Source organism: Eulemur rufifrons, chromosome 18 (genome assembly GCF_041146395.1).
Source record: "Eulemur rufifrons isolate Redbay chromosome 18, OSU_ERuf_1, whole genome shotgun sequence".
Lineage (NCBI taxonomy): Eukaryota > Metazoa > Chordata > Mammalia > Primates > Lemuridae > Eulemur > Eulemur rufifrons.
Window position 1 is genome coordinate 61,646,768 of NC_091000.1, and position 26,720 is coordinate 61,673,487.

A 26,720-nucleotide genomic window follows, 5' to 3' on the forward strand; every position below is an offset into this window, starting at 1 on the left:
GTCCCGAGGTGGAGGGACGCCACTCAACTCTCCGCATCCTTTGAGTAGTCCAGCTTTTTCTCTTCCTGGCTCTGACCTTGAGGGCCAGTTCACCCCTCCGAGGATGGTACCAAAGTTGAGCTAGGCTCCCTGGCTCAAGGGCAGGGAAGACCAGCCACTGCAGGAGAAAAGGCACCCGATGCAAGGAGAGGTCAATTGACCCCAGTGATCCCTAAATGTCCAAAGGGGAAAGCAAAGCCAAGGCCATCACACAAGTGCATTTCCAAGTGAAACCCATATCTCAGACTTAGGTCCAGGTTTCCAAGTGCGGTTAAGGAGCCTAAGGCTGGAGAGCTGGGGGTATGGCCCCTGGGGGTGAATAAAGGAGTGGGGAAGAGTCGTGGAGGTTCCAGGGTGGGGTGAAAATAAGACTGAAGCAGAGCTTCATCCCTTCGGAGAGATTATTTCTGCTGCTACTTTGGGGCTGATGGCTGGGAGTAAGGCTACAGGAGAAGAAAGGATTCCTTTGGCATATCTAACACCACAGGCCTGGGAGAGGCTGGGCTCATCATTAGCTGACACTGGGAGCTCCGTGCAATCTGACACCAGGTCATCCCGCCCCTTCCTGCAGCTCAGGCCTCCCGCACTGAGTGGTGCACAGAAAAGTTGGCGATCCGGCTGAGAGAGTCCCAGGCCCTGTTAGCGGCGGAACCTGCTTGGCGGTGGCTGCGCCAGGAGTGGCAGGGAACTCTCGCTGCCCTCGCTCTCCTCTCCCGGCAGAAAAGCCGCAGGTCTCTCTAATTCGAAAGAGATCCGAGGCCGCAGTGGGCGCAGAAGTGGGTCGCTAAGTGCAGTTAATGGCCTTGGGCCTGCCCAGACACCATGGCTGACTGGATTCGGGGCGCAGGATGAATCCGGGAGGCATCTCCCTCTTCCTGCCAACCGTGGCTTCCTCCGGAGGTGGCTGACTCCCGCTACTGCGGATCTGGGAGAAGGTCCGGGTGGGGAAAAGTTTTGAGGGACGAAGCAGGTGTCTGGGGAACAAGGGGACGGCGCAAACGTGGCGGGACCGAGGTTCCGATGGGGGGTGCAGTTGACCAGTTCCCAGCTGCGGTGTGTCTGAGGAGGGGGCAACGCAGTTCGTATCATCTTGAATGGAACCAGTCTTGGGTGCTACGAACTCATCTTGGGCGGGGGGCGGCGGGGACCATCCTTCACAAGGCTCAGCAGCCTTTCCTGAGCGCGTGTTGTTGGCCGGGCGCAGGGCTTAGCGATTTGCATACATTATCCTACTGAATTCTCACCAGTTACCCAGTTACAACTGAGGAAACTGAGGTTCAGACAGGTTCAGAAACTTGCCGAAGATCACACAGCCCGTAAATGTGGATGACAGAGCTGAGTGTGGACCCCAAGTGGTCTTATTCCAAAGCTAAATTCTAGCTCCAGGCAGCTCCCAAATTCCTCCTCCCTCCACCTCTCTCCACATCTCCTCCTGCCCCCAGCGTGTGAACAGGTACCGAGGGCCCTCTCTCCTGAGGCCTAGGCTGTTTCCCTACCAACTCACCTTGTCCACTCGCACCCAACCGTGCGCGGCGGCTTGGCTTCGAGCTTTACCGCACCCACAGCTTTGCCGCCCGCTTCCCGCACGCCCCTTCCAAAGTACGGAGGGTAGAGATGGGGCATCTCGCGCCCCACCCTGGCCCTGGCACACCCCGCCCACCCTTCCCGGGCTCAGCAAGGCCCACCCCGCGGGCCCGCGGTGGCCTCCAGCTAATGTTTTACCCGCACGCGGGGGAGGCGGGGCCTTTGAGACCCAAAGCCACTGCGCCTTTTGAGAGCACGGCGCCCCCCGCCGGAATCCCGGAGGGCTGCAGGCCTCCCTCTGTGTGTGTCTTGGACCCTGAAAAGTTAAGTTTTCACTGCCTTATTTGGACAGTCTGGAGAAAGCCGGGGAAGGTGCAGTGTAGACGCTTATGTGTTAAAAACGCCATTTAATTTATTTAAATTCTCTCCAAAACAAAACAAACAAAAACCTACCCACGCACCCCCCTGCAAAAGAACCCCCCCCCCCAAACTTGTTGAGCAAGGTTCTAGGCAGGTCCAAGAAAGTTTCAAATCAACTGAAGAATCGGTACTGGGATGACAGTACCACAGCCCAGGGACGATGAAAATGCTGAAGTTATTCGGGGCTTTCACCAAAAGACATCACCACCCCACCCCTGGGAATGCCGGGAGGGTGCAAAGCCGCTTGGGCAGGGCCCCAGGGTTAGAAGGGGGAGGTTTGGTGTCAGGAACATGTCTTCTGTACTTTGCAGCGAGGAGATGACCTTTTACACACATTTGCCTGACATGTCACATAAGACGATTTGAAACCAGCTCTTTGTTCATCTTGAAGTACCCTCGCAGCCTGGGAGGGTAACTGGGCCCGTCTACGACGCCCCAGGCCCAAGCCCAGGACAATCCGATCTCGTGGCCCCAGGAATGGGGCTGGCGCGGTCTCCGGGTGAGTGTGGCCTGAGGCGAATCTCGCCCTCGCCTCCCTCTGAGCCAGGTGTGGCTCCTGACAGAGGTGAGCTTCTCAGGAGCCCCAAATCCTGTGGCTTCTTTTAAAGCTTCCCTCTAATTAGAAGCAGCGGTGAAATCACTTGATTTTATCTGTCATGGGAAAGCAAACCCCAACCCAAACCTCAGTTGCCTATCCCAGAGCCATCAACGCCCCAATTCTCCCTTTAAAAAGTTTTTAATGGAAAAGACAAAGACCTAGGAAGCCCCAGACGAGTGGGGGAAGGGTAGTAAATTTGGAAAGTGGGAAGAAGGGGCAGAATTTCATACAGAAGTGTTAAGTGTATGCGTGTGTGTGTGTGTGTGTGAGAGAGAGTGTGTATAGGTGTAGGTTGTTTTGCTCTCTATGTGGGAGGAGACTATACCTAAAAACCAGAGATGACACAGAATCATGAATGTCTTCACCTATTGAGCAACACTTTCATCTGGAATCCAACGCCAAAGCGGCCCTGGGGGTAGCAGACTCGGATCCGCTAAGGCTAGCAGTTCCCTGAGCCTCGTGGGCGGGTGGAGACGGCGACCCGGCCCCACTGAGTGTGTCCAGGTGCGCGGGGACTGTCGGTCTGTCCTTTGTCTGGGTCTTGCAATTTCCCAAACCTCCGACCCTCACCCTGCGGTGGAGACTCCCCCAACCCAAAAGTTCCGAGGGGAGGGAGCCATGGGATGTGCACTGAGGTGCCCCCACCACTAGAATGCGAAAACACACTCACACTCGCATGGCAGCCAGCACACTCCAGCAGTCAGTCCGCTTCGGTTCCCAGGCCAGGGACTGACCGGGAAAGCGGGTTGGGGCTGTTGGGAAAAGCTGGAGCTGATGGCGAGATTGCTGCGGCTATAAATCCATCACTTCCCAGGTCAGCTCCGCGAGGTGCTGGGACTGCAGCTGGCGGAGTGAATTCCTGGGCCAGCGCGCATGCGTCGGCAGGTAGCAACCCAGCTCTTTATGACCAGGTGAGATGTTGGTGAGCAGGTAAAAAAGGAGGATTTGCCTAGGCGATTCCAGGGAGCGAGCCTGGCCGAGCCCTCCAGCCCATGCCCGGCGGGGACCAGTCGCCAGGAGCGCCGAGCTGCGATGTCCATACTTGCCAAAATGGGGGACTGGCAGGTATGGGGGTTTGCCTTGGCTAGGGTTGAGGTGGGCGGGGGTGGAGTGGGGGAGGGGGCTGGACGGGGGGGGGGGGGCGGTGGAGGGGAGGAAGCGCGGTGGCCCAGGGCAGGAGAGTCGTAGGTGAAGCGCATCTGGCAGCTCCCAGGAGAGCTCCTGGGAGAGAGCGGAGACAGGAAAAAACGAGCGCAGGCAGTGGCCGCGCACTGGGGGCAAAGCGTGGCGCCCTCAGGGCCCCGCGCCGGGGAAAGTCCGGCGCACGCTCTACAGGTGGCCCGGGGGGTCACTTGTGGTTTGTGCTTCAGCGTTTTCCCACCTCCTCCCACCTCAAGTAGAAACTTGGGTGGATGACTAATTCGAGAGGGGGCAGGGCGCAGGGCTGGGGCTGCGGTGCGCGGCGGTGAAGGTTCCCTGCTCGCTGCGCCTTCAGCCTCGCCCCAGACCCCTGGATTCCGCGTTGGGGTGGGGTTCTGGTGCACCTGTCTCTTTTGGTGTCTGCAGGTTTTGGGGACCAAGGGTGTGTAGAGAATGGAAGGGGGTCCGGATGGCCAGGTCACCACGGTGGGCATGTTCCTTTGGGATATACTTAAAAGAGTTTGCCCAAAGTTTAGCCACTCACTCCGTCTGCTTCCTGAGGTAGGTTTTCGCTGCTTGGGCTAGAAATGGTGTGTATGTGTGAATGATGGGTGTTGAGGGATTCCCAGAATTTGCCAAAATCAATGCCTGCCAAATTTGGTCCTGGTAGGCCGCAGGCACCACAAGGCTCACTAGGCTTGGATCCTGATCTTCCTGAGCCCCCGACACGACCCTCGCGACAGAAGCATTTGTACAGCGCTCTCCTTCCAACTTCCAGGCATTTTCCCTACGAGAAACAGAGCAGCTCTGGACAGGCTGGTGAGGGTATCAGCCTCTCTCCTGTCTCCAATTTCATAATGGTAATTGCCGGGCCTTGTTTTGCCCCAGCCACAGGAGGCCTGGTTAGGGCAAGATTCTGTGTGCCCCAAAGCATGCGGGACTATTTGAACCTAATGCCCTGAGCTTCTCAAAGAAAAATCAAGGCCCTGTTCCTTCTGGGTGAGTTCTTTCTCTTGTTTCAGATTTAGTGCATTGAAAGTAAAGTTCAGAGAAGCCCCATCTTCACTAGGCTCCCTGGAGTAGGAGAAAGGAAGGTGTTTTGCATTTTGGGATTTTTTCCCTTGTTCTTATCACTTTTAAAAGTGAGCTATTTATATACCCCTCCTTCCATTTAAACCTCACTAAATGCAATTTCATCCCCAAGATTAGACTGATTTTGTGGTTTCAGGATTCAAATTCCACACCAAACACAACTCCTGGGAATCCATACCTTTCCCTCCCTGCCCCAGTGGACTCAAGGCCTTTCCTAACTCTCTTCTGTGGAGGCTGAAGGGTTGGAGAGTCCTTTGGTAGCAGTCTTTGGGATTTTCTCCTTAAATCCAGGTGAATTTCATGGCAGAATTCCTAGGTGGTGAAAAGGCGCCTGCAGGTTCTGCCTGGAACTGGGCCTCCAGTGGGTCCGACTGAGACTTTAAAGCTGGGAGATTTAGACATGGAGAGGGAAGGAGAGAGCTGCTGGCCTGGCTCCTGCCAGCTCACAGTTGGGCAAGTGGCGGAAGGCCTGGATCTCGGGTGTGGCCAGAGGATTTGGGCCCCGGAGGGGCCGGATCTGCTGGGCTGGGCCTGTTGGGCTCCAGGCTCCCACTGGGCAGTGACAGTCGGGGGAAAAAAAGGCATTCTGGCCCCTCGCTGCCTCTTTCTCACACAAATGGTCTTCCCTGGGCGCCCTTTCTACGCCCTCACGTCAGGCCTGGATCCCGAGCCTCTAATCCCAGGCCTGGCGCTGCTAGCCTGGGGTTCTGGCTGGATCGGAGCATTGACATGCAATGAAGCGACTTATCGAGGTAAAGACGCTCACACAAACGCAGCTTGGCTGGCTCCAGGGGCGACTCAGGCGCTAGCCCGAGCCTTTCGTCAGCGCCCACACTGCAGGCGGCGGCACAGAGCTCGCAGGTCTCAATCTGCACCTCAATGGCGCCCTCGGTGGGAATACAACAACAGTTTGGCCGCCCTGGCCGGAGTGGAGCCAGCGATCTTTTGGACGAGGGGCAGTCTGGACAGGGGGAGGAGGGTTGAGATTGTGTTGGAGGAACTTCAACACCAGCCAATAAACAGAAGGAAAGAAAGTGAAACTTAGAGTTCCTTTAGCACACTGTGGCAATGCTTACCGTGATTAAAAAAAAAAAACCCATGCTCTCAGGCCTTGGAATTGGCCTACAGGTCACACTCAGACCGTGGCCGCTGCTGGGAAGGTGTCCATGTTCTGGGCTCAGCTTCTGACTTCCAGCCAATGTGCTGTGGGCAGCAGGACAGCCCCGCAGGGTCTAGCCCTGGAAATTGACCATATTCTGGGCGGAGGGCGGCACCAAGCCTTGAGCCTGCTTCAGCCAAGGGATTGTGCTCACCTTCAGGTAGGGAAAGGAAGTGCCCAGGGCATAGTGAGGGTGTCCCTCCAGCTCTGAAAAGCCCCTTGCCAGCTCTAGCTTCTCCCTAGCTATTTGAGGACGCTTGGCCTACTGCTCTTCTTGGCTTGGGGAATTTGCTGAGGTCTTCTAAAGGGAGATTTCCTTCTACAGCTTTGGGTGGAGTGTGTGTGTTGGGGGAGGAGGATTCCTTCTTCCTCCTATCTGCCTTCCACCTGTTAGGGAGCCCTAGGATTTACAACATCTTTCATCCCTTTCCAGGGATGCACTGTGGAAACCTGGTAAGCCTGGAGAAACAGGCCCCAGTGAATCAGAGGTCTTTCCTAGAGCAAATTTGAGGCAAGATCTAGTGTTTTAGGGAGTTTGAAGTATTTAACTGGGAGCAAAAGACGATGGAAACTTTTTTGGAGAATAAATGAGGGAAGCTCAGAGAAATCAATTACTCTGTATTTTAAAGTATCACATTAGGTCTCTCTCTCTCTTTTTTTCTTACTTCAAAAAAAAAAAAAAAAATCGCTCAAACATAAGGGGAAAAAGCCCCGAAGGAGCGAGCAGGCCCCTGTGTGGAGCCGGAGAGCCTGGACTGGCCAACCTGGACGAGGGGGTGGCTCCCGGGCCTTCCGGTTCCGCGTCAGCCAGGCTCTGCGCTGCGAGTAACATCACCAAATCATGAAGGAACTCTTCCTGCTTTAATTAAAAAGCGGAATCTTGGGAAAACTGGAGCAGATTAACACAGCTAAGAGTTGGTTCCCAATGATTTATTTTGATGCACGCATGAGGCGGTATCTAGACTTGCAGGCGCACACATGTCTGTATTTCGGCTCAACTCCAAAAGCGGTTGTGCGTCTCCACAGGAGTTCTGTATTCTTGTCCACGTCTCACCTAGGAAACCTTAGCCCGAACACCAAGTTGAATCGTCAGTTGGCCCTAGCTTCACACAAACGGGAGGAAAATCACTTAACCCCTGGAGCAAGTAACCTCTTCAGGGTACAACTTTTATTTTAGACGCCGCAATTAAGGGATCTCAAACCCCAGCCGAGCGACCGAAGCCCTTTGGCAGAATCTCCAACCTGGGGGAAAGCGCAGAGCCAATAAAACTCCCAAGGCGCCGCGGCCCGAGGGGGTGGCTGCCGCGAGCGGAGGCGATCTCTTGTTGGGCAAAAATCCTAGAGTGACTTCGCCGGTCTTGGTTTGGCGGTTATGTTTAATTGCGAAAGGGATAATGATTTCTAATAAAATTGCACGGGGCCAAAAGGGCAGCTCGAATAGTGGCAGCAGAGGTAAGAAAGAAATGCTAGAAGCCGGGCCCCAGGCGTGGCCGCTCAGACGTCGCGCAGTGCTGGGCTTAAGCAGAGGGCATTTCTGGCGAAAAGGAAGCGGAGAGAAAGAGAGGAAGGGGAGTGGGGTGGAACTGGGCTGGGGGTGGGGGGCGGCGCGGGGGCAGGGGCGTGCGGAGGAGCTCAGGGAAGGTTTCGTTAGCTAGCAAGCAGGCGTGCGCTCTAGGAGCAAGTTCGCGGCTTGGAGAGGCCTTTATACCTGGACTGGAAGGGCCAGCGGCAGATTGTGGTACTGGCGAGCAATTGGACTATTGTTGATATGCTAATGAGGCGATTAGGCTGTTGGTAAAGAGCTGGAAAAGGGAAAAGTTTCTACCATTAGAGGGAGATCTCCGAGCGCACACGGGAGCTCTTTCCCTTCTCTCCTCCTCCTCGCCCTTCTCCTTCTCGCCCTCCTCCTCCTCGCCCTCCTCTTCCTCCTCGCCCTCCTCCTCTTCCTCGCCCTCCTCCTCCTTTTCCTCCTCCTCCTCCTCCTCCTCCTCGCCCTTCTCCTCCTCCTCCTCCTGCGCTCACCGCCGACAGCCGGCACTTTGCGCTTACCCAGAGAGTGGCTCCACTTGGGTGTGAGGCAGAGAGGGACTTATCGGTTCACGGCGATCCATGAAAATGCTTTGGAAACTGACGGATAATATCAAGTACGAGGACTGCGAGGTAAGAGCAGCGCCGGCTCAATCATCCTTGCGGCCACAGGCTCGGAGCTCGACCCTCCCTCTCCTCCTCCTCTCCTTGTAGCCAGCTGCGAAACGCGGGTGGGACAAACTTTCCGCAGAACAGCGCCTGCTCCTCTGATTCGCCCGAGAAACGCAGGGGAGAAGATGGAGAGGGAGAACGTTGAGACGCTCGCTTCTTTTGTTTCCCTACTCGAAGCCGTGTCCTACTTTATACCCCTTTTTCTGATCAATTTTGGCTGTGCCTAAGAGTGGAGTAGAGACGAGCCAGGGTTTTTGAAGCAATTGCTGGCAATTGGGCACTCGCCTGTGCACTCCGCGTGTCTCTTCAGCGAGACTGTGAGGGCCCAAGTCACCAAAAGAGAAAGGAAAGAGAAAACCCTTTTCCCTCTTTAACTTCCTTTCTGATCTTTAATAGTCCCTCTTCTATTCATTCATTCTTTCTTTCTTCCCTTTCTTCTTTTCTTTCTGAAGAGGTTCTCTTCCCGGATTTGGAGAAGGGACCGCACACTTTGCTCTGAGCTGGGTTGCAACTCCCTGCAAGCGGGTTCAACTTCGGGGTACTGATTCCGGTTGCGGGACTCGCTCCAGATCCTCAGTGCTGTAAGAAGTTCTAAGCAGCTTCTGCCTCTGAGCTACAGGGTTCAAGCACCCTATGGGGTGTGCGGGGGTGTGTGTGCTGCGCAGAGCCTGCTGGCGGCTGGGTTTCGGAGCACCAGCCCCTGCACCCACCCAGAGCGACCGTGGGAATGAATATTGGCGCGGCTGCGGACCACCTTTGGTGCCGTGAGCCCGCTGGGCAGATAGAGCGCGCCTCCTTGGAACCCATTTTAAAACCCAGAGTCGCCAGAGCTCGACTTCTTGGAGCAGCCGGGGAGGCCCTTGCGCGACCCGTCCGCCCGCAGGAGGCGCTGGGAACGGTTACAACCGTACCGAAATGAGCCGGATGAGTCTGAGGCAGGGACTGGGGGGAAGGCAGAAGATTACCTAAATAAATAGATGACAGTTTCGACTTTTGCTGTATTTTTTTCTTTTTTAGCATTTGGAGCTGGGAGTGTTAGGCAGAGAGGTCTGAGTGAGGACGCAGCGGTGGGGGTCTTGACTTCACTTGAAATCAGAAACTGAGTTTATGTGAACGATGTGTCACTCGCTCCCTCCTCCCTTTTCTTTCTTTAGATTATTTTATTTTAAACTTTCTCCTTTCAGGCCCCCCACCCCCTTTTCGCCTCCACCCCTCCCCCCGTAGACGGGGCACGGGGTGACATCCCATGGGTACCGGTGCTTCTCTGGGGGCTCCTGTCGCGCACGGGGAGGGGCTCAGGGACCCCACGTCAGATCAGTGGCTTTGTTTTTGAAGCTGGGGGGTGGGGAGTGGTTCGGTCAAGTCGGAATGAAACTGAGTCTCCTAGGACAATTCGCAATGTACCCGTTTGGGCTTTGGTCCGCGGCGCGGACATTTCACTTTTGCAGAGGCCGAAACCGAGCTCCAGGTGCAGGCGCCCTGGGCGGGCGGGGTCCGAACCTCCGCGCCGGTCTAGGCGCCGACGGGACGGGGAGGAGGGAGTGAGGGGGGTGAACTTGTTCCCCCAGAGGGACCCTGTGGGGGCTCGTGTGAATGTGTGCGTGAGTGAGGCCAAAACAGATGAGAAAGGAGAGGGAGAGGCGAATAAAGTCAAGGCGGTTTCAACAACTTTGGCGGCTGTGGCAGGCAAGCGCCGGATCGGGGATTTGGGGTTTCGGAGCTGGCTTGAGGCAGTCTAATTGTGCCCGGGCTCTGCAGGGACACGCAGGAGGCGAGGAGCCGCTTGTTCTGACAACCCGGCGGGCAGACTGGTAGCGGCGGCGCGCCGGGAGAGCTAGCCGTGTCATCTGGGGAGGCGTCGGGCGGGAGTGGCTCAGCCAGTCGGACGGGTTTGTGCGGGGAGCGGGGAGCCCGTGCCAGCGGCGCCCGGGCTGGGCCGCCTCGCGTCTGTGCGCGCTCGGGCCGCATCCCGGCTCCCTCTCCTGGATTCCCGGCTCGGAAGAGCCGAGGGCAGAGCAGCAGCGGCCGCGGAGCGCACCGCCCCAGTGTCCGAGGGAAGCTCAAGACGAGGTCGAGGAGAGGGCCAGCGGAGCGGGCGGGCCGGTCCCAGGAGGGGCGCCGGGTTATGGAGGAGCCGCGCGGCAGCGGGCAGCCGAGTCCCGGGTCCCAGGCCCGGCTGCGGAGCGGAGGAGTCCGCGGCCGGAGAGGGCCGGGACGCGCCTCCCGCGCGGAGAGCCCGGTGAACGCCCAGACGCGGTCCCCAGCAGCTCCTGCCCGCTACGCACGACCCCCGCCGCATCCCGAGGTCTGCCCCAGCCTTTTAGGTCTGATTGTCCGCGCCCGCTTCCTCTCCCCTTCCTCCTCCCCCGCGGCCTCCCCCTCCCTGCGCTCCGGCTCGGCCCCCTCCTCCTCCCCCTCCCTTCCTCCCTCCCTCTTTCCCTCCCTTCCTCCTCTCGGGCTCTCCCTCCTTCCCTCCCTCCCCTCTCCCCACTCCCGGCTCCTCTCCCTCGCCCACACTTTCTTTCTCACACACGCACGCAGACACATTCTCCCTCTCTGCGCTTTCTCCCTCGGTCTCCCTCTCTCTCTCCCTCTTTCTCTTTCACTTTTGCATGCCCTGCAACCTTTTAAAATGTTGCCCCTTCCCTGTGATTCGCCAGACGCCGCGCCGCGGCCCCCCGCGCGCTCGCCCGCTCCCTCTCTCGCCCGCTTTTTGTCTCTGGCGCTCCCGCTCCCCACCTCCGATTTGCTACACTGAGACTCCCGTCAATGGACTGCATTGAGAGCCGGCTCCGGCGCGAGTTGCCTCTCCGCTTCACGCTCGATTTCCAGGCATTCTTCCCTTATTAAGTATTCGTGTAATATTAATAGTCATGAATATCTGCTATTAGGAGGCTCCAGGAACGCTGCCCGGCGCGGTTATTAGAAGCTCAAGCGAAGCCGCCGCTAAGAAAAGAGGGGGAGACACGGATTAAGGAACACGCACACACACACACACTCACACCACTTTTTCCTTTTTGGGGGTTTTTCATTTTTTAAAGAACTTTGAATCATAACCAATCACGGCAGGATAGAGACCGTGGGTTCGACCAGCTGAAGGCGCCGCGCGAATCGGTGGTTCAAGTTCGGATGGATCCGAGCCGGGCTTCCGCGCTCGGGGGAGCGTCGGCGCCGTGACCGGAGTCCTGGGTGGCGCGGGGCTCTCGGCGCCTTTTGTGTGGGGCACGCTCGGGCGGCGGGGCAGCCGGGCGCTCCAGGCTTGCTTGTTTTTTTCCACCCTGACTCGTTACCCCAGACTCTTCGCAGATGTTAGTTCACAGTTTTTCAGCTATGGTGAGTCCCACCCCCACCCCCATCCCTGTTTCCTTAGGAATTCTGTTCTGGAAACCTAGTGCCGCGGAGCTGCCTGAGACTTCGGGTTTCACGCCCAGGTTTTCTTCAGGACACCCCCTCCATTTGCATTTTCCCCCTTTCCTCCTTTCTCTCGCGCTTTTCCATCCCTAAACCCAATGCATCGCCACCCCTAGTCCCCGCTCGTCCTCCCGGCGCACGCAAATCTACCTCGCCGCTGCTTCTCAAGGCGTGTTTCTCGCCGCGTTCATCTTTATTTCCTTGAGTCTTCACTCGTTCCCGAGATGTTCTCAACATTCGATGCTTAATCTGTCTGCAGGAAAAGCGTAGCCCAGTGTGTCCCCTACCCTCGGGGCCTGCGGATGAACCTCCGAGGGTTCGCATTCCCTGAAATCAACTCAGCTCGCTTGTTTTGCAAGCGAATTGCAATAGAGGAACACAAAGTCAGGCGTTTCTTCTGCCCTTTGGGGCTGGGGTGGAAGAGGCGGGGGCCTCCGCCCCGGGGTGCACCTTTCTCTTTTAAACCCAGTAAGGCTGAATCTTTCTATTTTAAACCTTGACTTGATGTTCCCCTCTCCTCATCCATACCATAAATCGACTCTGTCGAGAAAAAGGCTCCTAACTGAGGAAGCGAAAAAGACAGACCCCCGATCCTGCAGTTAAAACCTTCTTTAAGCTGGTAATTTAAACGTGTGTTTTCGTTACAGCCCCTCTGCGAAATATGTTTTTATTTAAATAGTCATGAAACGGTAATAGTCTTTGAAGAACGTTTATGATTTTTTTCCTCCAAATAAATGAAAGAAAGTAAACAATAACGCAGTGGCAGACAGGTTCAAATCCAGGGGAAAAGAAAAGGCCGCTTCTGCTGTTCAATATTTAATCAACTTTCGTTTGGCTGAAGAGAGGTTTCATGCCGCAGTTTAACCGGCTGTATTCCAGGAGACCTTTTTCTATCTTTTCCCCCCTTTGAAAGAAACGCCTAGGGAAAATCTCTTGTGCCCCTACGTTTACACAATCTAATTTCTCTGCGTTTTTGGAAGGGCCTGTTTCACCTCTGGGATATTTTCTGAAATGAACAACTTAGAGCTGATTTTTTTCGGCGGCCTGACGACTGGAGCGGGCGATTTCCCACGCAGGCTTGCCGAGTGGATTTTATGTGGACAGCTGTAACTCGACGCCTGATGTCTTGCTCTTTCCCCTTCCTCTCGCTCTCTTCTAGGACCGTCACGACGGCACCAGCAACGGGACGGCACGGTTGCCCCAGCTGGGCACTGTAGGTCAATCTCCCTACACGAGCGCCCCGCCGCTGTCCCACACCCCCAATGCCGACTTCCAGCCCCCCTACTTCCCCCCACCCTACCAGCCTATCTACCCCCAGTCGCAAGATCCTTACTCCCACGTCAACGACCCCTACAGCCTGAACCCCCTGCATGCCCAGCCGCAGCCGCAGCATCCAGGCTGGCCCGGCCAGAGGCAGAGCCAGGAGTCTGGGCTCCTGCACACGCACCGGGGGCTGCCCCACCAGCTGTCGGGCCTGGATCCTCGCAGGGACTACCGGCGGCACGAGGACCTCCTGCACGGCCCACACGGGCTTGGCTCAGGACTCGGAGACCTCCCGATCCACTCCTTACCTCACGCCATCGAGGATGTCCCGGTAAGAGGCCGCGGGCCGTGCGGGAGGGAACGCAGCCCCCTGCTCACCTACCCCCAGAGAAGAGATCGGAAACTTACGGCCGGTGGGCCTGGGTTTTCCCTAATGATACCTTCTTTTAAAAACATTTTATTTTATTGGGGGCAGGGGGCGTTTTGAGGAGCCACAGAGACAACCAAATTAAGAAATTAAAAAAGTAGTTTTGAGTTCTGCTTCCAGAACAATGGTTCCTGGAGCTCCCTCAAACAATGCCTACATTACCATTTCCACCAGCACAGAAATAAATCAGACGAATGTCACTATTAACAACAATATCTTCCCCTCTCAACGACAGTAAACTGTTTCAGTTGCGAGAGGATCTAATTCTACCGCGGAGTCTGGCTTGGGGATTTCTCCTTCTGGGAAAGATGTTAAATTCAACCAAAAGAGCTCATTAAATGCCCTCCAAATGTAAAAGAAAGTGTAAAGGACATACTAAGAAGATCATTTCAACCAGATTTTATAAGCACTAGTGAAATCTAAAAGTTATGCATACACCCTATTCTGATTAAAGAAAAGTAAGTAGCAAATCCAACCAGGGGGACATTAAAATGCAGCCGCCTTCTCTTCCTAGGGGTGCTAAGTGGTGACCTCATAAATCATTAGCTGGGTTCCCAACGCCTATCAGAACCTGCTACATCCCATATTCAATTGTTTTGAGACTATTGGGTAATATGTCGAGTTCTAATTCAGTTATCAATAAATGGAGTTTAAAATGATTTCTAAATAAGCATGGCATTAGCACATTTACTATTTACAATGCAAACCAGGCTATTGATAATTTGAAAACACTTTCTGAAATCAAACTTAAACCAGCATCTCTGCTTCAATTGTATATATTTATGGTTTCCTCACAACCTTCCTGAAATGGAATTAGAGCAAGCCAATAATTTTATTAAAGCTGTAAAGGCTTCTGTTAAAGCTGCTTTTCTTTGGAGAGGAAATGTATCTGGATGTGATTTTTGTTAAAATGCTATTTCAAATTACTGCATCAAATATTGCAGCAGTATGTCCGTTGACAGTTTAATGATTACTACATTAGATTGTAAGGAAAATGGTCAGATGAACTTACCTGCTTGCTTGGTGAATTTAAAACTTTATTTAAGTTCCATAGGAAAATAGAAAATTTATTACATCTCTCATTTAGCCCAGTTGATCACAGAAATTTGTTTGTTCTGTTTAGCAGCCCTTGCATGGAGAGTAGGAAAGTAGGTTTAGTAAGGTTACTAGTAAGCAGCGTAAGGTTTAGTAAGCCAAGCCGTGTGTGTGCGTGAATATGAGAGACAGAGAGAGAGAGAGAGAGCTCGATCACACTTACATGTTTTTATAAACTGATAGTGAATTTTTTGGAAATAAAACGAGAGGAGCAATAATTTGTGATAGAGCAATTTAAAAACGAACTGGAGGTTAGGATCATTTTAGTTCCCTTTCCCAAAGAGTCTCTGAATCGTTTTCTTTGCCTGCCCTTTGGAAATAATTGAATTGCAAAATAATGTTGCAAGTTTTTTGAACTACTGTGAATTAGAATTGCTCTACTTTGCAAAAATTCCAAGGTGGCTGGTGTGAATTCTTAACACCTGTGTAATCACTCTTTGTGGTGAAATTGATCAGTAGGAAACATCCACCAAAAGATTAAATAAAAACAAGAAAACTCAGTTGCTGCTCTTCCCTCTCCCTCCCCCACCTTTTAAGAAAAAAAAATTCTTTCAAAGGAATTTGGGTCAAGAAAAAGGTTGTTTTCAATTTTTTCCATTGCTGCAACAGTTAACCTTTAATAAGAATGACTGCTACATATTTTAAAAAATCAAATCAATAATGAAAATTATTTAATCATTAATATCTCAGTGGGGTTTTAAACTTAACAGTCTTCCCTGTATGGACAAGGATAACACAAATAAAAGTATTATGCCACACTACATTTACTTTATGGGTTTAGGGTGCATGCATAAAGGGATCATATTTCCCCATATAGTTAAAACACAAGAACTGCAGCAGTAGTCATTTCTGAACATTTCTCAATTTAATTATACTTAAATCCTGAAGCACTTTAGGCAAGTTACAAATGAGAGCATTGAGTATAATAAAACCTGTAATAAAGCAACTTAGTACCATCCACCCGGAATCATTGCGATCAGGCACAATTAACAGGAGCATAAATCCAAGACAGAATGGAAAATGTTCGGATCAGTATTATTGTTGGACAAAGACTAGAGAAGGAAGTAATAGTTTTTTAAATGGTAATGCCTGTGTTTGGTAACGATTGCAAAATCTTCTATCTCAGCAGCCCTGGCGCTAATTTGTAAACACAGCCAGACATTATATTGCCTGTCAGTTTCTGCATTAGAAAACATGATTTCATTTTACTTTCTAATCACGTTTGACTCTAGTGTGCACGTATACCCATCCATCTGTTAAAAAAAAAAAAAAGGATAAACAACCCATACCTACAAACCTGCTGCTGGACAACAGGAAAGCAACCTCAGAGGATTTTTGTTTTTGATGATTTTCATATTCCTGCCATATCCGGCTTAGGCAGCAGTCTCTTCAAAAATTTATTTGGAGATTTCCATAAGTGAAGGTGTGTGTATATGCATTTGCTCCTTATTACGACACCTAAACGTTTTCCAGCACCCTCCTGTTACTCCCGCCCCTGTCATTTCTATTGTGTTTCTCTGGCTTTTGCTGCCTGAACACCTAAATTGCTGAAGTCCAAAGCCGCTGAGGTACCATACTAAAGCTAGGTGCACTTCTAAATGTTGATCTGACTGTGAGAAAGATTAGATGCTCTAAAACTTGATTTAATTTCCAAAGAAAGTTTTATGCCCCACCCCCACCCCCTTCAAACATGGATTATTTACTGGGGGCAGGAGAAATTGGCCATGGATGTTCAGTGAAACCTCTTGAATTGCAAAGCCTCAAATTCCATAAGCCAAGAAGAGATGTTTATGTATAAATGTCATCATACAGGAGGGGGAATTTCGATTCTACACCTCTCCCTCCCCCCATCTTGCAGGGAATATTCATTTCCTTTTGTTTTGATTATACACTTACATCCATGTGTATCCTTTTGTTGCAGCATGTAGAAGACCCGGGTATTAACATCCCAGATCAAACTGTAATTAAGAAAGGTAAGCCATTTCCTTCTGCATTCCAAGCATGTCCTTACAGGCAGAGTGCTATTTAAAAGAACTTGCAGAGCTGTATTTATTTTTTTCAAGTAGGATTTCCTAAAGGCTCAGAATTAGCAAATAAATAGGCATAGAACAGCCATGCTTAAATAATCGGCTTTCAGTATGTTGGTAATGGCAATAGGCTAGCTTTGTTCTGATTCATGATTTGACCATTTAATTTAGTTTAATGATATTTGGACAAACACATGAAATGTGCAATAGTTGAACTGATTTGGAAACAGCATTTCAATTTTGAAACAGATTAAGTTTAGTTAATCCATTGTGTGAAGTGGAGTTAAGGCCATAAGGGTTAAGAAGTATATAATACTAAAATAGTACAAATATAATATTAATATAAGGGGCAGATAATAAAAGGCACTCTTTAACAGAGGAAAAAACCCTTTCATGTTCTTCAATTGAGTTTCTTGTTAGCTGTTTCAGTTTAAGGGTTTTAAAACTTTGTGAATTAGGTTAACAAAAATTTAACTTTGGTTAAAATTAGCATCTTGAAGATGTCAGGATTATTAGCATACTTGTTCAGAGCAGAAATTGTTAGAAAAGTGCCAAGTGATTTGGATGGATTTGTAATTTGTATTCTGTTTAGTGAGTAGAAATAAAGTTTACTGAATTAATTGCTGTTCACTCCTGGTAGCAGCTTTTTTTTTGGTTATGGTGGCGATGTTACATTTCAGGATCCTAGGCACCACCAGAGGATGATGCTATATAAAACTGTTCTCATTTCTAACCCCAATCAGTATATTGTTAGCTAGTTTAAAGTTTCATTTTTGCATCTGTGAAGACTTTGTCACGTCAAATTAGATGTGCAAGGGATAAATCTTAAGAGATGCTCTTTCCAAGTCGACATGATAATTGGCTCTTTTATTAGTAATCTCTCAAGAGTTCGTTTAACTCCTATTGTCTCTATTAGCCTCCCCAGAGCTATTAATGTCACAAGTGATCTATCCAAAACCTAGAGCCCCCCACCTCCCCACACGGCTAGAATATCCCCATTAAAGAACGCAAAAGGAGCCCATGATGAGAATGTGTGCATATTATATGTCTCTCCAAGTGGAATTTTAAAATACAAATGTATACTGTACTTAAATGGGTTGTGAATGCCTCTGAATTACATTGGTGTTGAGAAATGTAAGGTATTAGTATACTGGTCTTGAATTTTTTTCTAACAATGGTGGGTTCAACAATAAAGAGCTTATAGTTTTAACTAGGAGGAAAATATCCATCCTCCCTTCACAAAGAAGGTCCCTAACCAGAGAGAGACCATTAAGTATTTGCTCAACAAACGGGCACATTGCTGTATTCTACTGTAGGCCTGTTCCTCATTCCCCCACCCCCAGTTCAAAACTGAGCTTGGAATGGATCTCCGAAACTGAGTCTTTTTCAAAATTGAACATAGGAAAGGCTCTATTTATCAAGATGGGACATGTGCGATGTGAATCCACAACAGAATCCACCACTTCCCAGCTTGGTGCAACAACTGAAAGGCTCATTTACAAGCTGCTTTAGCCATCTAAACTGTTGACTGATTTTAATAATAGGTCTTTGAAGCAATTTTCCCCAACACTAAACCTCTCACCCCGCAAAACCCTCAAAGTACACATAACTTGCTCTCGCTTTGCAAATGCAACCCCCTTCCCTGCACGCTAAACCCGTGCTCCTGCATCTCGTCTGGGCCCACTTCGCTCGGATGCTCAGAGCCGAAGGGGTCACAATTTATCACCCATCTCTAGACAGCACCCTTGGCGAACAGGAAAGGGTCAAGGCAGAAACGGAGGCCTGCCTGGCTCGGGGCGGGGCCGCCTCCTAGCCGCCGGGGGAGGCCAGAGGCTCGATTCCCAGGGAGAGAGTAGAGCACGGACTAGAAGGGAAGTGAGAAAGTCGGAAAAAGAGCTACAGAATTTCAGAGCTGGACGGGAAGAAAAGCGGCAGCTGCGGCCCAAGCCTTGGAGCCTGGGGCAAGGGCCGGGGTAGGGTAGGACTTGGGGAGATCCTCGACGCCCACACGCAGCCTCCCGTCTGTCTCCGCAGGCCCCGTGTCCCTGTCCAAGTCCAACAGCAATGCCGTCTCCGCCATCCCTATTAACAAGGACAACCTCTTCGGCGGTGTGGTGAACCCCAACGAAGTCTTCTGTTCAGTTCCGGGTCGCCTCTCGCTCCTCAGCTCCACCTCGAAGTACAAGGTCACGGTGGCGGAAGTGCAGCGGCGCCTCTCACCACCCGAGTGTCTCAACGCGTCGCTGCTGGGCGGAGTGCTCCGGAGGTGAGGCCCGGCACGGCCCCGCCCGCCGCGCCCCGCGGCCGGGGGACACACTGCGCCTGCGCGGGAGCGGCGGCGGCTGCCGCGGCGCAAACCAGCCTCACGCCGCGGCCCTCCCTTCGCGGGAAAAGAAAGAGGCGGGGAGAAGAGCGTAGAGCTGAGTGGGTGGAACCCGGGGGCGGGGCGAGGCGGGGCGAGGCGGCGCGCGCCTGCGCTCTGCGACGCCTTCTATCGCGCTCCGGATTTCTGGTGCGCGCTCTGTCCGCGGCCGCGCGCTCGCCGTGTCCTTCGCGCCCCCACCTCCGCGCGCACGCGCAGCTTGTTCCGCCGCGGGCTCAGTCCCCGCGGTCGCAGCCGCGGGGCGCCGTGCAGCCGCCTTTTCTCTCTTCGCGCACCTTGCAAGCCTAGGAAAAGTTCCTGTCAGGCTCTTTGCTTTGCCTTACCTCTGTGTAGGGTTTCCGACGGCAACTGGCCACCACTTGTGTAGGGTATGAGTAGAATGGCTTTTAACCAAAGGAAGAGAATGGTTTTTTTTTTGAGTTCGCAGGCATGCCCCCTGGTCACTGTCACCTCTCGACCCCCATGCTGGAGGCGCTGGCATATGATGGTTCCAGTTTACCGATGGGCCCCTGATGTGTGCTAGGCTGGGTGCGGGCACGTTTACGTGCATTATGTAGTCGTCACCAGTGAATGCATCTGTTACATACATAGCCAAGAATTCTTACCTTATCCCTGCAAGGTCTGAATGATTCATTTAGTAGATAAGAGTTTATAAGGGTCGGCAAGGTAAAGCACCTTCTCTCAGGGCAGGTTTCTCCCTGCTGTGGGCTTCCTCTTCCTGGGATTCCACTCATTGTGAGTGGTGGGGCTTCTGTTGAACTTACCTGGATAATGTTTCTTCTTCTTTTCCTCTTTCTCCTTAAATAAAACCAAGAACTTCATTGTTTTTACTTTTATTCATTTATCTATTCATTTATGCACCCACAGTTCCACTCTGGTAGTTATACCCCATGCAACGCCTATAAAGATCATTTTTTGGAAGGTTTTAACACCAACTATTTTAATCTTCCTCCTTCACAGTCATTTCTGCTCTCCCTTTGTAATTTTTCACTGACACAGATCTTTTCTCTGCCCTCTGCTTTTTCCTCCCCTTCCCCCATCCCCAATATTGGAGACTGTTTACCTAGGGGAGTATAATCTAATCCACACAATTAAAGAGCACTTGAGTAGGGAATAAAATCTGAAATTAATTAATTTGCTGTTTTATTTAAACAATTTATCTTAACCACTTTCTGATTATTGGAGTCTATTTAGACATCTGTTTAGAACTGCCTCCATTGTCTCTGAAATCAGTGAAATTTTTAGAGGCTGATATCAGCCTTTGACATTTCCAGTTAGGCTGGTGACATGGCATGTAAACAGTTGGTGAAATGAATTTCCCATTGGAACTAAAGCCAGAGCAAGAAATGTGAGAGTGATGATAACTTTGGTTACTCTGAACAACCTAACAGCAGATCTTGCAAAGACAATTTAAAGACCCTATTGGGATTTGTGTGATTGTAACAGCAGGGAAAATATACAGTAATCAGTTGAACTCAAGAATACCTCAAACCCTAGAGATCAGAGCTGTGTTTGTTTGTTTGTGGTTCTTCTTTAGAGAGTTGGGAAATCAAAACCTTTCAACCTGCCACAAAAGTTGCAATAATAGCTGACGGGGGGAGTGCTTTACAGTTTAACAAGCATTTATCTCCTATGATCTTTCTGTACCATTTCTTCCTACGTTCCTTCCTTTAAATGTCTTGGGGCCATCCTTCTCTATTTTTAAAAGCCCATTTTAGGATGCTTTCACAATGATTTTTTTAAAAATGCGATGCAGAGCAACCCAATGTTTTCTAAATCCCTTTCTTGAATATATTTGTGAAACAGGGCGAAGTCTAAAAATGGAGGAAGATCTTTAAGAGAAAAACTGGACAAAATAGGATTAAATCTGCCGGCAGGGAGACGTAAAGCTGCCAACGTTACCTTGCTCACATCTCTAGTGGAGGGTAAGCGAATCCACTTGCTAACTAGAAGGAAACTGCCTTCTGGGAAAATGAGTAATATTTACTGGCTAGATGTTTGGTTGTATTTTGTATCAATTGGGCAGTTTCATCTTTCCAGAGATTATAGCCAGAAGTGAAGGGGATTCTTGCATGGTAAAAAAGAAAATCTATTTGCATATATTCCTCTTCTTCCTTCTTCCCCTCTACCACAAAATTATACCTCCTCAGTCCAATTCTGACCTCAACAATGCACAAATTTAAGAACTGCAAATTCTCCAAGTTCCTGTCTCCTTTAAAGAGCTCAGCAGTAAATCACTTAAGTTATTCTGACATCTGCATTTGACAAATGCGTGACCATTACTTCCTGAATTAATTTGGGAATCTTTGACCTGCATCCTGATTTAAGACCATCCTGAAAGCTCAGGGTTATATGCCCTTTTTGGTTTTTGTTTTCCAAACATATGCTTCCTTATCTCATGTTCAATTGTGCTTCTCTCCTGTAGGGTAAGAAAAGTGAGCAATTTTTGACTTTGGGTTGTTTGGATATGGAAAGAAAAAAGAAATATAAACATTGCAAAAAGTTTCTCATGGCAGTTTTTAACACACATACACACTTCCAAGTTCTTCAAAGCAAAAGGCCAAACCTTGTCCTCACTCCCTGCTCTAGATAAACTGTCACCAGAATCCACTCACATTCCTACTTCCTCTACATTCCTAAGTTTTTCTGATACAAAATTGGTTTAAGTTTGGAATGAATGGATAGCTCTCTTGTGTTTTTCTTTGTGTCCCATTGTAAATGTCTCATGCTTATAGAAAAAAAGGCACTTAAAAGTACAGGGCAGATTTAAAAACTAGCATTTACATTTAAAGAACGCATTTTATCTTCTTTATATCTTGTATTTGAGGATATATATTACACTTGAATTCAAGTCCTAGCTTTGTAAATTACTTAAAAAAGGTTTACAACCATGTATTTGAGGAGGAATCCTATGAATTCCATTTGTTAATGATGTCAAAGATGATAGTAATTTTTAAAAAATCAGCAATTGTTCTGTGCCAGAAACTCAACTACAGTGGCATTATATTAAAAATAATAACAGTAAAGGGAGAACTCACTATTCATACCCCAAAAGAGTTATATGCCAAGAAAATGGTAGTGGTGGCTTAGGGTGTAGCGTGAGAGTTAGTCTGGGTTTGAGGGTTGAGTGCTGTAGCAGGGCGGCAGTTTCTGGAGAACTGTTATTGTTTGTGATCCGCTCCATTTTATGGAAACAAGCTCTGCGGAGAGGGCTTTGATGCTCTAATTGGCGCATGCGTTCTTCCGGAGCTGGAGCTAATGGCAGGAAGCCCTGCAGTAAAAACCAACTGGTTCAGGAAATTAAAACCAAAGATTCGAAAATCAACAACACAGACAGACTCAGTGGAGTGACCCTCAAATCCTCTTGGTTAATCGGTTTGGATGAACAGATAATTATATGTGATCAAGTTAAAATGTAAACCCTCAGTTGTTCCCTTGCAGAAAAGCTCAAGGAGTAATTATGAATATCATTTATGAATGTGTTGATAGGTGTGAGTTTGGAATACAAGAAACATTTTTAAAAAAATTGGGGGAAATGTCATTCAGGGTAGGGGATGGGACCGGATGTTGGTGGATGAGATTTACATTTTCAAGTGATCTTGGCCTTCTAAAACAAGTGGTTGGGTTTTTTCCTTGATAAATACATCCACCAGATCCTACAGAGAAGGAAATAAAATGCATGAAATGAGAAAACAAGTAGTTTATGTTTCCTTCAACATCTGGGTTAAGGAAATGAGGGAGTTGGGAGTGGGGAGGCAGTTGGGAGTGGGGAGGAAGTTTGGATCCCCAGTCTTCTTTCTCTTGCACTGGCTCCCTGCTCTCACCTCTTGCCAGGAGAAGCTGTCCACCTAGCAAGGGACTTTGGGTACGTGTGCGAAACTGAATTTCCTGCCAAAGCAGTAGCTGAATTTCTCAACCGACAACATTCCGATCCCAATGAGCAAGTGACAAGAAAAAACATGCTTCTGGCTACAAAGTAAGACATTTACCTCTGCGGGGTCTCTGTGGTGTCTCATTGTCAAGAGAAACAAAAATCATCATTTTTGCTTTTCCTTTTCTCCTCATTTCCCTTTGTGTGAATCAGCTTTGTTGCTGCAAATATTGAAGTAACAACAGAATTTTATAAACCATAATCTATGTTGGAAAGTGGAATGTGCCTGCAGTCCCAGCTACTCTGGAGGCTGAGACTGGAGGATCACTTGAACCCAGGAGTTCGAGACCAGCCTGGGCAACATAGCGAAACCCTGTCTCTTAAAAAAGTAATAATAAATTAAATCATAATCTTCATTAAAAGGGACATACAGGTGGGATTTTTAGTGTGCTCCCATCTTTTTCCTTTCATCTGTTCCACCTTCTCTCTCTCTTTTTAATTAATGTGTATGGGGATGCAGTGTAGGAGGAGTTTAGTTGAAGCTGAGGGTAGATTTGTGTCTGTGTTTCAGAAAGACAAGAATCAAATCCTCAAAGAGGTAACAGGCTTGCTTGCCTATATCAGTTTTTGTCTCATATCAATATGTTCTCCAAGGGCAAAGATTAAGCAGTGGCCTGCAAAATGTGCAAGCCAGAAGCTGTCCTAGTTTTAACCCTAATCCCTTATTCTATTTCTCCCTCCTTGAAGGTGCTATACACACACACACACACACACACACACGCACCCCACATAAGTTTTAGCCTACAGGCAAGATGTCAAATAGGTTTCAAAATGGCCCAAGTTATATTCCCATCGGTGCCTGGGCTGAATAGGCTTCTCCAGGTGGTGTGTGAAAAGAAAATGACTGTTTTGATATGTTTTCTGGAAATTAAAAGGCTTGTTTGGAAGCCCTTAATTATCAAAGTCGATGTCACAGGAGGTCATGGAACCAGAGGGCAGAAGCTGAGGCCTTGGGTGGGACTCTGTTTCTGGCCTGGGGACATCAGCTGGCCTTGAAATGGGGAGCCAGCCAATGGTCCCCACTCTTCCTCCTCTCCACCCCCAACTCCCCAGGCCAGGCTGCTGCCCCCCAAGGAAGGCCCCAGCTAGTCCTTGCTTCCGGATTCAGGGACAGCGCTTCCTGTGTGCAGGCCTCATCTGCCAGTATTTCTGACTTTTCAAGACATTTTCTGAAATTTCAACTTTTCCTTTTCCCTTAGCTTCCTAAGCACACCCATATTCACGATTTCCCTAAAGAATTTGTATTTTGAGGTGTGTGAGAAAAGAGGAGAAATGGGAAGTTGAAATGTCTATTTCTTCTTCCCAAACACTGTCTTGACTTATCTCCAATCCAGATTTTTTGGGCCTTTTTTTAAAAGGCAGAATAATCCCAAGCAAAGTTTTGCCTTTCTGTCCAAATTCTACCTAATTTGATTTGAAGGTGAATGAGTGGAAACTCCCTTCCACAGACTGCTGCTGAGGTCTGTCTAGAGGAGCAGGGAAGAGGGTCTCTATGATATTTTGAATGGTAAAGCTAATGGGTGCATGGTACTGGGGAGCTTGTGTTTCTCACTTCTGGTCTATTTCCCTTTTCTTTCTTTCTCTTCCAACGTGTCAAGTATTTTCCTGTGTTTAGGATGTTTGGTGTAAGAGAGAAAGGTGGGGATAGAAGTTTGGCATCTTTGAGGGGTGTGTATGAGAGAGAGAGAGACAGAGAAAGAAGGGCGTGGGGAGAGAGTCAATTGTGAAAGTAGGAAGGCCATGCATTTAAAAAAGGAGAGATGATTCAGTGGACACTGAGATGATTGGATCTCCCAGCTTGTGGCCACACAGTCTGTCTGTCTGTGGCCGTGGGTCATGTCAGGTGCCCGCTGGATCCAGGCAGAGGTAACTGCAGGGAGAGAGGTTCTCTCTGCTGCCGCTGCTGCCCGAAGGGGATCTCATGTCTCTCTCTCTGCTCCACTTGTGCTGCAGACAGATATGCAAAGAGTTCACCGACCTGCTGGCTCAGGACCGATCTCCCCTGGGGAACTCGCGGCCCAACCCCATCCTGGAGCCCGGCATCCAGAGCTGCTTGACCCACTTCAACCTCATCTCTCACGGCTTCGGCAGCCCGGCCGTGTGCGCCGCGGTCACGGCCCTGCAGAACTATCTCACCGAGGCCCTCAAGGCCATGGACAAAATGTACCTCAGCAGCAACCCCAACAGCCACACGGACAACAGCGCCAAAAGCAGTGACAAAGAGGAGAAGCACAGAAAGTGAGGCTCTCCTCCCGCCCCGCCCCCTCCCGCGCCTCACTGGCCCTCGCGTGCCCACCCACTCGGTCCTCCCCCAGCCACTGGCCCCGGCGGGTGACAGCTCCGGGATCAGCAACCCTTTCTGCTGCTGCTACTGCTGCTGCTGCTGCTGCCGACGCCGCCGCCGCCGCCCTTCGGTCCTGCTGAGTCTCTGGGACTGCTCTCTCGACTGTCAGTGGGGCAGCCGCTGCCAGCTCAGCCTCGACTTCCCCGTCAGCACCAACACCCCTTTGCCCTCAAGTGGAGCCTAAGAGAACAGAACAGGCCTTGAAGCCAGCAAAGAAAAGTTCTGTCCAGTTTGTGAACCTTTTTTTTTTTTTTTAAAAAAACAAACAAACAAAAACAAAAACAACAAATCAACGACAACAAAAAAATTTAAAAACTTTTTTTTCTAAAAAAAGAACGTAAAATTAAAAAAAAAAAATTATATGAGCTTCATGGGACTGATTCACCACCTTCCCTTACATACTTCAGTTCAGATTGTAGCCATACTTAAAAAGCAAAAAGGATAATGACATTTTTATCAGTATTGTGAATAAACTTGAACACAAATACACGAAGTTCCATGTTATGTCTTCAGTTGTAGAAGTTTTTCCTCTTCAAGGTAAAGCGACCAACTTGAACTTTCTCTGGCAACACGATTCACAGTTATATAAGGGAATCAGTGTTCACGTCTCTGTATATATTTATTTATGTGTAATTTAATGGGAATTGTAAATATGGTGAGTCTGTTTTAAGCCTTTTTTTTTTTTATTTATCTGGTGATCTCGTTTACCTCTTGTTTAGTGGGTTTTGAATCTTCCCTATTAGTTCTTCATGTGGTTCATGGTACTTATTTAGAAATCCAAGGTCTGGGGGATTTTTTTTCTCTGGGATTCATGAATTTTAGCCCTGTTGTAGCATGTTAAAGGCGACAATGGAACAGCTGGACAAATAAAAAAAATAAAATTTTATATATAATTAGTATTACTACATTTAGCTTTTCATTAAACTGAAAGAAAAAAGTGATATTGGACCCTGGAAAGATTTTTAAACTTGAGTGGTTAATAACCCTTCTATGTATTGTAGGGAGAAAAAAAAGTTTATTTTATTCCACTATTCTCCCTTAAAAGCATCATTTGAGCAATAAATGAATATTGTATTTAAGCCAAGGGTTAGGGAATTTTCCTCTCTCTCTTTCTCTCTCTCTCTCTTTTTGTTCAAAGAACTTCAAACATTTGGGACCACCTGGTATTCTGTATTTTCACTGGCCATATTGGAAGCAGTTCTAGTTGTATTGTATTGAGTTGTGCTGGCAGTAGTTTCCATGCCTGTCAATGTATCATAGTCCTTTGTTGCCCAGATAAATAAATATTTGATACGCTTTATGTCGATTTTTTTTTATTCAGTGGCTGTCTTTACCCAGGCGTATTTTTGTTCTTGGCAGTATTTTTTATTCAGTATGGTTACAGTAATTGAGTTTAACTCTCCCTTGGCAATTGCTCCTTGCAATAAGCAGCTGAACCCATTGTTTCCCTCAAGTATAATAAAAACTTACTTTCAACTTGGAGTTCAGAGCAGGGTATCATTTAGATATTCCACTGAGTCTGTATTCAGACAAATGACACAATAAAACCCAATGTATTCTTTTGGATAAAAGATTGTTTGTACTGCTAAAGGAATGACATACTATCTTTTCCTTACTAGAAACATTAATTTTATTATTACAAATAAAGTTTTATTTTATTTATGTTGA

At 49.2% G+C, this 26,720-nt stretch overlaps 1 protein-coding gene and 1 long non-coding RNA gene across 4 annotated transcripts; one reads left to right on the top strand and one right to left on the bottom strand.

The window, feature by feature from the left end:
* Positions 1–3,408: 3,408 nt before the first annotated feature.
* TFAP2A (transcription factor AP-2 alpha) lies at positions 3,409–26,720 on the top strand. Of its 3 annotated transcripts, none has more exons than XM_069493206.1 (7): positions 3,409–3,646; positions 12,742–13,176; positions 16,289–16,340; positions 18,429–18,660; positions 20,584–20,702; positions 22,612–22,753; positions 24,662–26,720. In XM_069493206.1, exons 1-7 carry the CDS (start codon positions 3,614–3,616, stop codon positions 24,948–24,950), a joined length of 1,302 nt encoding a protein of 433 aa, XP_069349307.1. In that variant the 5' UTR covers positions 3,409–3,613; the 3' UTR covers positions 24,951–26,720. The 3 variants fall into 3 exon arrangements, with proteins under 3 accessions (XP_069349307.1, XP_069349306.1, XP_069349308.1); XM_069493205.1 differs by lacking the exon at positions 3,409–3,646 and adding an exon at positions 8,001–8,132; XM_069493207.1 differs by lacking the exon at positions 3,409–3,646 and adding an exon at positions 10,685–11,504.
* On the bottom strand, positions 6,890–10,756 carry LOC138398733 (uncharacterized). The gene is made up of 3 exons (XR_011236050.1): positions 10,709–10,756; positions 8,022–8,394; positions 6,890–7,774 (listed from the first exon to the last, which is right to left on the bottom strand). It is a non-coding gene; the product is annotated as an uncharacterized lncRNA (long non-coding RNA).